This window comes from Lactuca sativa, chromosome 1, assembly GCF_002870075.4.
Source record: "Lactuca sativa cultivar Salinas chromosome 1, Lsat_Salinas_v11, whole genome shotgun sequence".
Classification (NCBI taxonomy): domain Eukaryota; kingdom Viridiplantae; phylum Streptophyta; class Magnoliopsida; order Asterales; family Asteraceae; genus Lactuca; species Lactuca sativa.
In genome coordinates this window covers 207,870,994-207,885,893 of record NC_056623.2, presented here as the reverse complement: position 1 = coordinate 207,885,893, position 14,900 = coordinate 207,870,994, and the positions used below count along the sequence as shown (strand labels likewise).

The 14,900-nt window shown below is 34.0% G+C and overlaps 1 protein-coding gene across 1 annotated transcript; it reads left to right on the top strand.

Moving 5' to 3' along the window:
* The first annotated feature begins 912 nt into the window (after nucleotides 1-912).
* Nucleotides 913-1,778, top strand: LOC111901385 (uncharacterized). The gene is made up of 2 exons (XM_023897235.1): nucleotides 913-1,094; nucleotides 1,169-1,778. Exons 1-2 carry the CDS (start codon nucleotides 913-915, stop codon nucleotides 1,776-1,778), a joined length of 792 nt encoding a protein of 263 aa, XP_023753003.1.
* The last annotated feature ends 13,122 nt before the right edge of the window (nucleotides 1,779-14,900 follow it).

Genomic DNA, 14,900 nt, shown 5'->3' with positions numbered 1-14,900 from the left:
ATTATACTATTAATACAATGATTGTTGTTGCTTTAATTACTATTATTCAATTGTTGTGATACTATACATGACGTCCTCCACCCCGAACGTTTCCGTCGTTTCAGTTTGGGGGTGTGACATAAGGCATGAGACAACGGAATACAATAAGAATTGGTGTTTGAGGTTAGTTGAAGGAGTCAATCATGTAGTAAAAAATTGTGTTTCAACTTGGAACACACTGCAACTGGTGGTGATCAAGATACACATGTTGAAATTGGTAATGAAGGTGAAACCATTAGTGATCAAGGTACATAAATTCATGATCTAGGTGCACCAGTTGGGGATCAAGAGACATAAGTTCATGATAAAGGTGCACCTGTTGGTGATCAAGATATAGAAGTTCATGATGAAGGTGCAAATCTTGGTGATCAAAAAGTAAATACAGAAGTGTTTGATACCTTTGATGACCAGTCATTTCAATTTGAAGACTTTGATCCTTTATTTGATCAATATACTTTCAATGATCGTAATGATCAGAGTATGGGAGTTTGTGTAGAACTTTGTGCAGGACTTGGTGAAGGTCAATTTGAAAGTGATGGAGTTTGTGAAGGGCTTGATGAAGGGTGTAATAAAGGGGGTAGTGAAGGAGGTAGTGAAAGGGGTAGTGATGGGATTAGTGAAGGGAGTGAGGAAGATAGTGGGTTTCTTGAAGATGAAGAAAATTATGTAAGTGAAATTACGGGGGACATGAGTGATTTCTATATGAATGTTGATCTAGATGTCGAGTATGTTGACAGAGGAAAGGGTGTTGAGATTGAAAATGAAGATGTTGATACTGAAGATATTGAAGATCTTGAAGTAATTAATAATCACAAATGTGACTCCTTAGGTGAAGATACTGATGATGAGAGGAGGAAAGCAATATTAAAATAGATGGTGAAGGAGAAGAAGTGCTCTCTTGGTGAAGTCCATGCAGTTACTTTTCAAGTGGGTCAAAAGTATAAAAGTAAAAAGGAAATTAAGGACAAAGTCAACAAACTTGCCATTGAGACTAGAAGGAATATTGGCTTCAAGAAAAATGACAAACAAGGCTTAGGGTTGTGTGTAAAGGTAATGTACGTAATGTAAATGCAAGTGGGGTAGGCAAGGGTAATAAAGTTAATTGCTCTTGTTCAATGCAAACTTCAAGGTTAAAAGTTAATGATTATTGGTATGTGAAAACTTTACTGGACAAACATACTTGTGATCAAACTAGAAAACTTAGGGCTTGCACTATGAAGTATATATCCGTAGAAATCTTATACATGGTGGAGTCTAACCCTACAGTACCCCTGCGAAGCATTCAAGACCATGTTCAGAAGATGCTTCAAGTTGGTGTGTCCATACATAAAGTACACAGGGAAAAAGCAACAACCACAAAGCAAGTGACTGGTGACTACACGAAGCAATACGAGGTGTTAAGAGATTATCTTATGGAACTACAACCCACTAATGTGGGTACAAGTGTGAAGCTTGAGGTTGTTAATGAGCCTAATAGTGCTATTGAAACATGGCAATTTAAAAGGGTGTATATTTCCTTAGGGGAATTAAAGAAAGGGTTTAAAGCAGGCTTAAGAGATATTCTCGGACTAGATGATGATTTTATCAAAGATCCATTTCCAGGCCAAGTACTCACTACAGTTGTATTGGCTTCAAACAATGGCATATACCCACTTGCATATGCCATTGTTGAGACTGAAAATATGAGTAGTTGGAAATGGTTTCTAGAATGCTTAGGAGATGACTTAGAGCTGTACTAAAATTCTAACTTTACTTTCATGAGTGATAGAGAAAAGGTACTGGTTTATTCTTTTTGTATAACTAATAGTTCATTTGTATATGAATGTTGGAATACTTATGTGGGATAATCTTTTACAGGGACTCCTACCTGCTATTGCATAACTGTACCCACAAGCTAAGCATCGATTCTATCTCAAACATATTTATTAGAATATGAGGAAAAAAATGGCAAACAAAAGAGTATAAAGATCACTTTTGGCAGTGTGCAACATCAACCACAATACCAGAATTTGAACACTACATTAATGAACTTAGCAAGTTTGATAAGGATGCTTTTGAGTGGTTGAAGAAAACACCCTTCAACATTGGGCCAGAAGTTATTTTCAGGTTTTTTTTCCCTACCTTGGGTGAAGCTTTACTAGTGTTCATTGTATTTGACTTATTTGATATAATGTTCTGTTTTAATACAGGCAGAGCAGGATCAAATATATTGCTCAACTATTTGTGCAATTTTTCAACAATAAACTTAGTCATGGTAGGAATAAGCCCATCATAAGTTGTCTTGAGTACATCAGGCAGTACCTTATGAAGAGGTTCTGCAATGTGAAGAAAGTGGTGTCCAAAGCTCCAGGTCCACTCACTCCAACAACATCAAAGTTACTTGAGAGAAATAGGGAAGCTTTAGTCCAAAATAGGGCTAGATGGAATGGGACTGCAAAGTATGAATTTTATGGTCCTTGGTATGATCATCATGTGGTTGACATGACAAATACATCATGTACATGCAGAAGGTGGGAGTTGAAAGGGATTCCATGCAGACATGCCATAGCTACAATACATGAGATGGCTGATATTAGAGACAATGTTGGGGAGCTTTACACTTATGTCAACAAAGTGTATTGGCTTCAAACTTGGAATGAAGCTTACTCTTACACTGTGGACCCTATAAAGCGTAGAACCATGTTGCCAAAAAGTACCTATCCATTTCAATTAACACAACCACCACATCACATTCAATCTGGAGACCAAAGATCAAGAGAAAGAGAAGTGTAGATGAAAAATATGATAGTCAGATGCATAAGCATGGTGCAAATGAGCCTGAAAACTTACCAGAAAGTTTTTAGTGTCAAGTGTGGGAAATGAAACAATAGGGGTCATAACTCCAGGACTTGCAAGGGTGAAGGTGGGAATGCAGGAAGCAATCAAGGAGGGAACGTAGGAAACATTCAGAGGGGAATGCATGAAGCAGTCAAGGAGGTAATGGAGTTGGTAGTCAATGCATGAATTAGTGTATTTTTATTAAAAACTTATCTTTTGGTTTAGCACCACTTTTTTGCATTTGGATGTAATGGTTTAAAAGTAGTTTGTTGTAATGGTTTTATTTTGGTCTTTTAACCCTTTTAGTCATGAAACTAATGTCAACCTTTTGTGATTGTTAAAGAATGATGTTTATGGTGTATAACAACTTTGTGATTATTAAAGAATGATGTTTATGGTTTATAACAATTTTGTTGTCATGTTTATAGAACACATTCATGTTTATAACAACTTTGTTCTGAAACAAAAAATAAACATTAACATTAGGTGATAACTACATTACATTTGTCATTACAACCATGAAAAGGGAACCCATTTTTGAAGTTTTCCAAAATAGCCCTAAATTGATATTACAATATGAAATAGCAAAATACTACCACATTCCCCGGTTACAATTTCATAAGACATAAACACCCAAAATTACATGCAAATAAAGGGGTCCCTAATTCCTTAATCCTAAAAGAAAAACACCCAAACCGCCATAAATAGTAACCAACTTGCAAAAAAACACATCTTCAATCTTGCCACTTTATAGTTTGCATTGTTGATATTCCTCAATAATCTGGGTATTATCAACATAGATAATTGGAGGATCAATCCATCCTCAGAATTTGCATCTGGAACCCTTCACATAAAAAAGAAATCCTAAACATGAGGGTGATTTGCCAAAATGAGGGTAAAATAGAAAAATGGAACACTTACCTTTTGAGGGCAGGAAAGAAACCTCCGAGCAGGGTATGTTGATGTCCAAGAGGTGCAAACCACTGCATCCCTACCACAGAAACACATCACCATTTTAATTTTTGTTGTCTTCGAAGTTGCAAACACAGAGTAGGAAGAAGATGAAGCTCGTGAAGGTTAAAGTTGGAGGAGTGATGTAGCTCCTGCTTTTATTTTGAATATGGTTGCAAAAAAGGTCCATGTAGGTGGAAAGAAAAAAATACATTTGTCTATATTGCAAGTAACAGAACATATGGACGGAAGTTAGTGTGTGGGATTAAAAACAATAGCAAAATCCAAATTTGGACTAGTGGTGCACCAAGGTATCGTTTTGGACCAATGTCGCATAATTTTGCAAACCACAGGGACCATTTTTACGATTTTGTCTTTATCATATAGAGATATTCAAGATAGTTGATTTAAAGTCGTTAATATAACATCCAATATGAAATATTAAGGCTAGGACCCAACACAATATTTTATAACTTGGAAGAGGGATGCCGTAATCCAAGCTATAAAATATTTGAAGGTAGGTGAATGACGATTCACCAATTTCCACAATGAAAAACGAAATAATTTTATTAGGTTTTAAGTGGATTTGAAACTCTTAGATCTTTTGATATTCATTGAATTCTTTAATGACATGTTTCAATCTCGAGTGTGCCCTTCAGGTTTTGTGACTCGGACGCCGAGGATCACAAAACAAGGTGTGAAGTAACCATGCAAGTTACTTGGTACCTTTAATATTTACCCATCAATCAATGTGCCGGTTAACCGCATGCGCTCCACCGATACTATGATAACCATTAAGTTAACCTTTTCCTACCTTTTTAAATCAAGCTAATGTGCCGATTAACCACACACGCTCCACTACCCAACTTACGCAAAGTGCAAAGTGTAATTTCATGGGTTAGCACCTCATTCACATTTTCCTAAAGTGACTAAGATTGGAATTTATAAAACGTTTAGTTACATTATATTTATTATTAATACTTTTAATGAAGATATAATGTCCTTGGCTTACCCGTTTAGCTAACGACCCTCCACCGATTAAGGAAGTAGTGGGTGAGAGTGGACACCCATTAAGCTTCCATTTTATAGGCAACAACCTTATACCCCCTTATAGACCGGCTTCGTGAATGAGGCTTACTATCGGTAAAACGACATTTTCTTATACATATATAATTATTATTACACTTATAATATTGTAAAGTATAAGGGTTGAGTTTTAACTTTTAAATTCTAGGGGTTGGAACTAAAGTTTTTAAAGTGACTTTACATGTTCCAAAATTTGAGGGCAAGTTTTGTAACTTTCAAAAATTTTCATTTTTCATAACTTATGAGTTAAATGGTTTATTAAAATGGGAGACATTTCATTTTATGTAACCTATGTGTTTATTTAATGGACTTTAAAAGGATGACTTTTGGTAATCCATAATGTGAGGACAAATTATGGATTCCATTAAAACACATAATGATCAAGAATTAAACTAACAAGCATGTTACAAATAATTCCTATGATCTTTTAAATTCATAAGTTCATGAACTTTCATATCAAAAATTTAAATTATCATAAATAAACAATACAAAGCTTGAAATTTTGATAATAACCATTTATTTGGATGAGAATAAAGATTACCATAACATCAAAATCAAGTTTTATGAACAAAAGTATTGTGTGGTAATGATTCTAACCCAAAACAGGCCAAAAACTATTTTTTTCACTGAACAGTCACCACCTCGTGGTAAATTTTACCACCACTTGGTAAAATGGCAGATTCCAAAAAAAAATGATTTTTCTTACAAATAGCATCAAGTATCAAGAAAATAATCCTGGGCTCTGATACCACTGAAGGGTTTTGAGCATTCTAACAGTCCTAATGTGTACATGCAACCCTAGAAACCTTGGATCTATGTTTGATTAAGATATATGCAAATTTTCTTTTCCAAGGTTCTTCAACTATCTAACATAGCATGGGGAACTTTTACACATAAATACTAGAAGAAGAACATACCTTGTTGTAGTTTGGATTCCTTGAGAACCTTGTGAGCCTAGCACCTCAAGTGTGATGCCTCAAATGTCTCACACAACACTACAACACTTGGAATAACCTTGAGAGAAGAACGCTTAACCTCAAAATCGGCTAGCCGTCTATCTTCTTCAAGTAGTAGCCGATTTTGCTTGCATATGGATCTTTATATAGTTGTGGCACTAGTAGGTTTACATCATGTAAACCCTAATTGTCATGGCTTTTCATATTCTATGATCCATGGGTTTGTAACCTCCATGGATTATCCATGGAGCTCCTTATGGGTTTTAGCCCACTATATAAGAATAGATTATTTACACAATCAACCCCATATATTTAATTAGTCTTTTTTTTATCGCTTAATTAATTAGAAATTAATTATTTGATCAATATTAATTAAATAATATTATTAATATATTGGAACTTATAATATATTAATAATCCTTAAGTGTCCTTTCTCTCATTTAGTCTATGTAAGTGTTGCAATGTCATGCAACCCAAATGGACGATGCCAACCGGGTCAAGTACATCCCAAAATAGTTATGAACTTAGACACCTAATCCAATACATGCATGTATTAATACCATCATTAAGGTGTTTTTGAGCTTTTAAGTCCCAATAAGCCATGCATGAGTGTAAAGTTGCCAACTTTATGTGATAAGTCCCCCTTTAGGACTTGGGGCTAGTATATTAGGTTCCTTGCATTTAGTCCCAAGATGGGTTTTGGGCCCAATTTAGAAGATTGGGCCATATTTGGGCTTTGGTTTAACGAGTAGGATTTGGGCCTTTTAGTAGTTGATGTTGGGCCTTAGCTTTGGGCCAACTCAGATAAAGGCTAAAATGGTCTTTTATTCTAGTTATGGGCTAAGTAGCCTAGATTCTTGGTTATGGTTCGAAATCCAATTATTAATTGGATATTATTTTTATGTTGATAGCACCGGGATTTTTCGGACCAGTAGTCAGAGATCCATTTGAGGGATTCAGCAGCTAAAGGTGAGTTTCCTCACTGTGTTTAGTGGTTCGAAGGCACGAATGCCAACCCATGGTTTGTTATGATAGGATGCTAGATGTTTGCATGACTCTTGCATATGTTATGTGATTGTAAGCTTATCGGTCGGGGCCCGATGATGATCATGTATGCTATTCATCTTTGTGATTATTGGATGTGTTATGTTTTTATCAGTGTTGCAAAAATTGGCCTTGGGGGCCGATTAATCGACAATTAATCACTTGACGGCCTTAAACCGATTACGATTAGGGTGCATGGTGGAAATTGGTCCAATTTGTCCTTGGCGGTCTTGGTGGTCATAGGCGGGAATTTTTTTAAAAATTCAAAAAATTTTAATTTTCAAATATTACAAGAAAGTTTTAAATTTTCAAAATTTTAAGCTTTCGAATTTTAAAATACTAAACTAAAATTTTAAAATTTTAAAATTTTTAAAATTTAAAATTTTCAAATACTTACGTTTTTTTTTTTTTATAGAATATTAATTTTTTTTAAATAATTTTATTAATAATTAAGGGTCCCCGATTAATCTCCGATTAATTCTTGCCTAGTCTGATTAATCGTTTATCGCCAGTCGACCTCCGAGCTACCGCCGAGGTACAACCTTGGTTATTATCTGTTATTTGATTATATATATATATATATATATATATATATATATATATATATATATATATATATATATATTTGGCAAGGTCTGATGTCTGACATATTTGTATACCGAGCAGGGCCAAATTCCGAGGGCGGCTGAATGATCGAGGTGGCGGATTATGTGTATATAATGTATACTTATGTTTCATGTACTTCTGATTTGAAAGGGAAGAGCCTGAGATGTCTGTGTTGGATTACGTGTCTAAGCCCATAACTATAATTGGTATATCCTTGAATTGATAGTAACATTGTCCTTTTGGGTTGCCTTCAAACTTGGCAATTGAATATGATAATTGTTAGAGAGAAAAGAATGATTTATGAATTCATTACTTTGTTAATAAATTAGTTTGAAAACGAGATAAATGATTTATAATATATTATGGATATAATATATTAATTAGAAATCATATTATTGAATTAATATTTAATCATAAATTAATTTGGAATTAATTTTGGGATTAAAGGAATTAGTTGAAACTGTAGGGACTAAAGATGACAATGTTTAAAAGTTATGAATTGGGCATTCTAGAACCTCCCTTAGAGGTGGGGAACAAAATTTAGAGTGTCCTAGGGTTTCCTTGGGCTCTAAGCGTGCCTTAGAAGCCATAAGGAGAAAGTTAAGAGATTAAGGTTATCAAAGATACATCTGTCTTATCCTAAAGCTTCCGTATCACCTATATAAACCCCTTATGGGGTTGGATTTCGTCCCATGCACTCCAAGAAAGGCTTAGAGCCGAATTTTCCACTTCCCTTCTCTCTCTCCATAGTAATCCTTGGTTGCTAGGTTTGTTTGTGAGCCATTAGAGGCGCGACACTTGTGGCGCTTTCTCTGAAAGTTCAAGATCTTCAAGGATTTGTTTGTTATTACTATATAACAATAAAGGTATTTATCATAACCCTAATTATATGTTGATTTCAAAAATTACATGTGCCTCCAAGGGTTTCTAGTTTTTGTGTTAAATACTTGTGTGTCTAATAGTGAAACTATAGATCCACAAATCATGGTTGCATGCACACTTAGGATTGTTTGCGATTTATGAAACCCATCAGTGGTATCAGAGTGTATGGTTTTTGTTTTCAATTAGATTTTGTACATTTTTTTGAACTAGAAAAAATTAGGGTTTATTGCTATTAAACCCTAAGGCCGTTAATTTTTCGCAAATTAGGGTTTAAGAACCCTGTTTTTCAAAAATTCCTAAGGCCTTTCCTTTGGCAACCTTGGAGTTGAAATTTAGGGTTTCCTAACCCTAGGGTTTTTGACGTTCTTTATATGCACACGTAGCTAAAATTATGATCTACAACTTTCGTTTAGACTTCGTCTGCTAATTTTGAAATTAATTTTAATATTATTATTTTTAACAGACCGGGACAGGAAAATCCGTTAAAAATTCATAACTTCTTCATCTGACGTCTATTTTTGTCAGACTTTTTACCGTTGTACTATAACTAAAGAGACCTTCAATTCTCTTTTAGCTTGTGTCGGCTAAAAATCACTCGATCTAAAATTCGAGTTTTTAGCTGTCTACTGCTAAGCTAAAACTTCGAAAAATCATAACTTCCTCATACGAAGTCAGATTTTGGCATTCTTTTTATCGAACTTCTCGGTTTAACGAATACTACGAATTTCATTTAGATTAATAAGGCTAAAAAGTAGTTTATCAGAAACTCACTTTTTACGTCATTTGGTGTCGTGCCGGTTTTGTCGCGGATCTTCGATTGGTCATAACTTCTTCGTTATAGCTCGGATTTCGATTAGGTTTTAGCCTAAATGTTTCAAACGAGATTATCTACAAATTTCATTATTAAAATTTTACTTATTTCAAATTTTATATTTTCGCTATATTTCACTATTTGGCTTTTAATTGGAATCTCATAAGACTTCCAATATTTTATGAGTGATTCTAAACATAGTTTTACTTCATTTCTAGTAAAAACTATTTGTTAGAACTCAATACTCAAATTCACATAGTATTTCACAATATTATTCATTATAAAACACGATTTCAAAACGTGTATGTTACAAAAGGTTTTTTAAATTTTAAGATTTTAAATTAAATGGTTTTAATTTTTGAAAATTTTAATTTAAATTAAAAAATCCTAGTATTTTAAAAGTCTAAATCAGACCCTTATAATATATATATAATTAAAGGATTAATATTATATATGTATAAGAAAAGGTAGTCTTACCGTTATTAGGCATCATTCACGAAGCTAGTCTATAAGGGGGTATAAGGAAATTGCCTATAAGATGACGATTGAATAAGTGTCCACTCTCCCCTATGGCTTCCTTGACTAGTGGAGGGTTGTTAGCCGAATGTGTAGGATAGGACATTAAATCCTCATTAATATGTATAATGAACTGTACAAAGTAACTAGATGCTTTTACAAAATTCTCATTCTTAGTTACTTTAGGAAAACGTGAATTTGATGCTAATCCATGAAATTGCACATTGTGCCTTATTGGTCGGTTAGTGGAGCATTTGTAGTTAACCGACACACTAATATGGACTAATAAAGGATGGCAATGGGTAGCCTGTAAATTATCATTGATCAATGGAGCATGTGTGTTTAATCGACACATTCATTAGATGATAAAAGACATCGAGAATACCAAGCTAATTTACATGGTTATTCACACCTTATTTGTGATCCTCGGTATCCCATTCACAAACTTGAAGGGCATAATCGAGATTAAACATGTCGTTAAAAAGTTCAATGAATCTCAAAAGATCTAGAAATTTCATTTATAACCTAATTCATTTAAAATTTCGTTTTCATGGTGGAATTGGTAATTCATCATTTACTTACCTTCAAATAATTTTCAATTGGATTACCGCATCCCTCTTTCGAATTGTGAATTATTTTTTTAGGTCCTAACCTTAATATTTCATTTGGGTGTTATATTAAGGATTCAATCAACTAACTTGAATTTTCTCCCCTTATAGATGTCAAACTCAGACATTTATGGACTTCAACATTCATTTGGAAAATGTTTTCCTTTTTAAGATGATCTTCCACATGTCGATCAAGGTGAACGATCATTCCTTTCTTCGTGCATTGGTGTAACTAGAAATCATACTTATCTTCCTCCACCACCTCCATTGATTCTCCCTGACCCACATTTTTGTCGAATTGAAAAGTTCAAGGTCACTCAAGCCCTATTGGCATGCAAACATCGAGATGGAAAGTCTGTGTGTGCACACATCCTGAAGATGAAGTTGCACATTGACAAGCTGGGAATGTTCGATGTTGTTTTCCTAAAGGAGCTAGCTGTTGACTTGGTTCTTCTCTCGCTTGGTGAGTCATATAGTTAGTTTGTTAAGGACTACTATATGACTAAAAACGACGTGAACCTAATTAATCTGACATATGTGCTAATTGCTGCTGAAGCATCAATGCTTTGGTGCACTGCTCAAGAAAACTTTTTTGTAGGACCAGTTTCCTAAAGTGCTATGGACATTGGTGATGGCAACGGTGATAGTCCAGAAATGGTTTCCCCTCCTAAGGGAGAGAAATCGGCCAAGGTAAAAAAGTTTGACCATAAGAGAAAAGCTAATTATGTGATAGTTCCATGTGCCAATGCTAAGGAGTCCACCTGTTTATATTGTCAATCGATTGAGCATTGGAAGTGAATCTGCCCAGACTACCTGAGAGATCTTAGAAATGGTAAAGTCAAATTTTATGACTCTACTTCAGGACATCCACTATCTAACTTTGTTAAGTTCATATTTAGAGATTCTTATTACATGATTTGGTAATCACATTTTTATGTTTTGTAGGATCGAAGAAAAGGAAGGAAGCTTAAAAGAAAATTAAGATGAATCTGATCGTGAAGAAGTGGATTTCGGTCACATGGTTCAATGATCCGATTTTTGGAGTTGTGTCTTAAGAATTATTATAGATTGCTTATGAATATAAAGAAACATAGTTTTCATATGCATTTTCATTGTAAGGACAAGTTTTCCACACCTTATCCATAAAATGAATTGTTTGTTTTATCTTGTTGTTTCCTTGCAATGGCTTTTATGAAAATTGGTGTTTATATTTCTATTAATAGCAATGTTGAAACTGGAATTGATTCTTTGTTATATCACTTATCGAATTGTCATAATTTACCAAATAAGGAAGGATTCTCATCACCCAAGTTTCAATTGGACAGTATCTTGGAATCTTGCATTTCGAATTGTGTGATGCATGGTAGTCTTGATCTTTGCTAAATTGAGACTAATTCATTGTTCACATTTATATGTGAGTCAAGTGAATGACTAAACGATCTAGTACACATTGATGTGCGCTGGTCAAATCCACCACAAAGAACGATAAGACTATTCGTCATGATTTACTAAGGGTTTAGTGAATATGGTTATGCTTATATGATTAAGTGTAATTCTGATACTTTGAAAAAGTTTCAATACATAGCAGAACGAATAAGAAGAATCAATTAGGCAGAAAGACAAATGTTTCTCCAATCTAAAAGGAAAGTTGAATACTTTGGTATCGTGTTTTATGATAATCTTAATGGTTATGGAATCATATCACATTTAATCCTGTAAGGACACCTTAGTGCATTTATATGACTAAGAAGAGTAATCGAGAATTGTTGAAATGGTCAAATCAAGAAGGCGAGTCATACTTTGTTCCAAAAATTAGTTTAGAGTTACACTCTTAGTTACTTCAGGTTGTACCTTGAGTAATGTATTCTAAATAGGTTTATAACACCTCGTGAAATGTGGAGTAGAAATGTTATCTTACTCTTGCACATTTGAAATTGGTAGTTGTAATGTTTTGGATAAAACAAAGACAAACTAAGACCAATTGTATGAAGTGTTTTCTTGATAAGCATCCACACTAACTCTTGAATATATGAATCTCATATGTCAAGAAGTCAGTGGGAGTCTTGCTAATCTTGAAAAGATTCAGGAACTAATCAAGGATAAACCTTTTAGCTATCACTAGCACACAACATGAGGTTTGTGACCTATCGTGTTGACACATTCTTGTTTCAGTGCCCATTCCATTTATTTTGACTGTGCATGTGAGATCTATGAGTTCTTATTTGATTACACAAGGCAAAGCACCTTTATCGATGAAGGTACATTAGTAAGTGTGGGTGAGTTACTCAATAACCTGGAAGCACCGGTAGGCCCTTGTGCTACCGGATAGCAAGAAATTAAGATTAAGCAAGTTAAGTCCCTATGAGTTTGAATTTGTCATAAACCTTGTCTTATGATAGTGGTTGGAAATAACAAATCCACATGGATAGGAACACATACACCATAAAATCTAAGTGGCAAGAAGTTTCTCTCTACTTCATGAAAATGATTATGAAAAAAAATGCTTTCACTAGTAGATTTTAAAAGGATTAATAAATGTCATTAGAGTTAGCAGTTGTGACAATTGCCTTCTCAAATTTGAGTATGATTACGGCATCTCTTTTCATAGTTCGAATTGTGAGGAATGGCAAAAGTTTTGAACATTCGGGACTTGTTTCTATAAGTTCAGAAAGGTTGAGACACACACAAAAGCTATTTAATGAACGGTGTATGAGCTTGAGAAGCCTAGATAAAGACTTAATGAAGCATCTCGTATCAGAAATATGAATTTTGGTAAGAATGTCAATAGGTATTGATTTGTTGAAGTCCAGCTGAGTTCTGAAAAAATGTCAAAGTTAGTGGGAGCATAATTGTTAAGCTAGTAAGAATATAATTATTATGCTAGTGGGAGCATAATCATTATGATGAGTGTTGCAAGTTAGCAACGATATTTATAGGAAACAAAGTTTTTAATTTGCAAAGTTGCAGAGTTTGAAATTTGTTTCGCTATAGAAAGGGAGAGGGTACTATTAGTTTAATCCTAATCTAGAAGTTTAGATTGAAGTATTAATTAAAGTTAGTCATGAACATATATGAATATTAGGTTCAAATGTTTCAACATTGAAAATTCTATATATGGAAATATTATAGTAAGAGACCGGTCAAGTAACATGTCTCTATGTAAGACATTGTGGACTGAATCCCATATGGTTCACGTATAGAATTGATTATACAAGCTATAATATTCACTTGTTCTAATTTTCCAAATGCCCAGGGCATTACGAGGGAAAAGGACTAGAATTTGATATGACTAACATTGTTAACAAATGTCAAGGACAATATGAGATTCGCTAAAGATTGGTGCTTGTGGACAGTTGAAAGTATAGTAATAAATGGACCGTATTGATGTAATTATGAATAGATAGGATTCTATTAAGAATGTATTTCAAATGCCAATAAGAAAATGTTTCCATTTTGGGAGTTGGATATTAAGAGTCTATATGTAAGTTAGAAACATTTATGAAAGAAGGATGTTCAATGGAATGTACTTTGAATATGAGACTTCGCTTCCATGAATTGTTTTTTAATTAATCTCCTGTGGAATGCTTTGTAATATCATTGGCAAAGTCTCTGTAACTTTGGTGCATTGACATTACAAACACATTATTGCGTGACACTTTAGACTCTAACACATTCTAGAAGTGGCAAGAATTTTGTATTCTTACACTTGTAATAAGGATTTAGAATTGTGAAATGAGTATAATTGAAAATGTATCCAATTGATCTATTTCACAAAGGAAGGACCATAGATAAACATGGTGTGCATGCTAAGAGCATCGCATGATGGATGTTCTGATTCAAGTATTTAGTTGATTTTTCGAAACATTATACAATGAAAAAGGTCTAATTAATATGGTGATTAAAAAATAAGTGTTTTATTTATATTCAAAAGTTTTGAGACCATATTGAATTAGGTTATTATTGTGTTTCACTTCGCATGTTTTATTTCCCAAATAATTGGATTACTCAAACATCCACAGTCGATCATACTTTGGAAGTAAGTAGTGAATTAAGATTGACAAGAATTCGACCGTAGATTGTCTAATAGCTTAGACATAGCTAATGTTTGCGGCAGTGTTCATGAGTACTCCTGAAATAGGATTTGAGTATTGGATTAAACCTACACTCACTTGAATGACTTCATGGATTCTATCATGAGTGATTGCAAGATGATAATATCTTACATTCTTTAAACAGAGACATATAGTTGTTGTTTACGAGTCGATTGTGCGTTGATAATACGTAAATGCATCAGTTACTTGATGTTATAAAACATATTCTTGTGTATGATTTGATGAGTAAATAGTACAAGCATATGAGTCAAAGGTTATCCATTCCTTCTTCCTTAAATGGATTAAAAGCGATGTTTGTGGGCCCCTCAATGATTTAGTGATGACAGTGTAAGTGCTTGGCCAAGCCTGGACTGATTTGATTTGTTCAATTAGTCAGTCATCATAAATCGGAAATCGAGAAACAACTATTGGAAAGAGATTGATTATAATCCATGTCTCATTTCCATATGATATCTTGTAGAACGGAGGGATA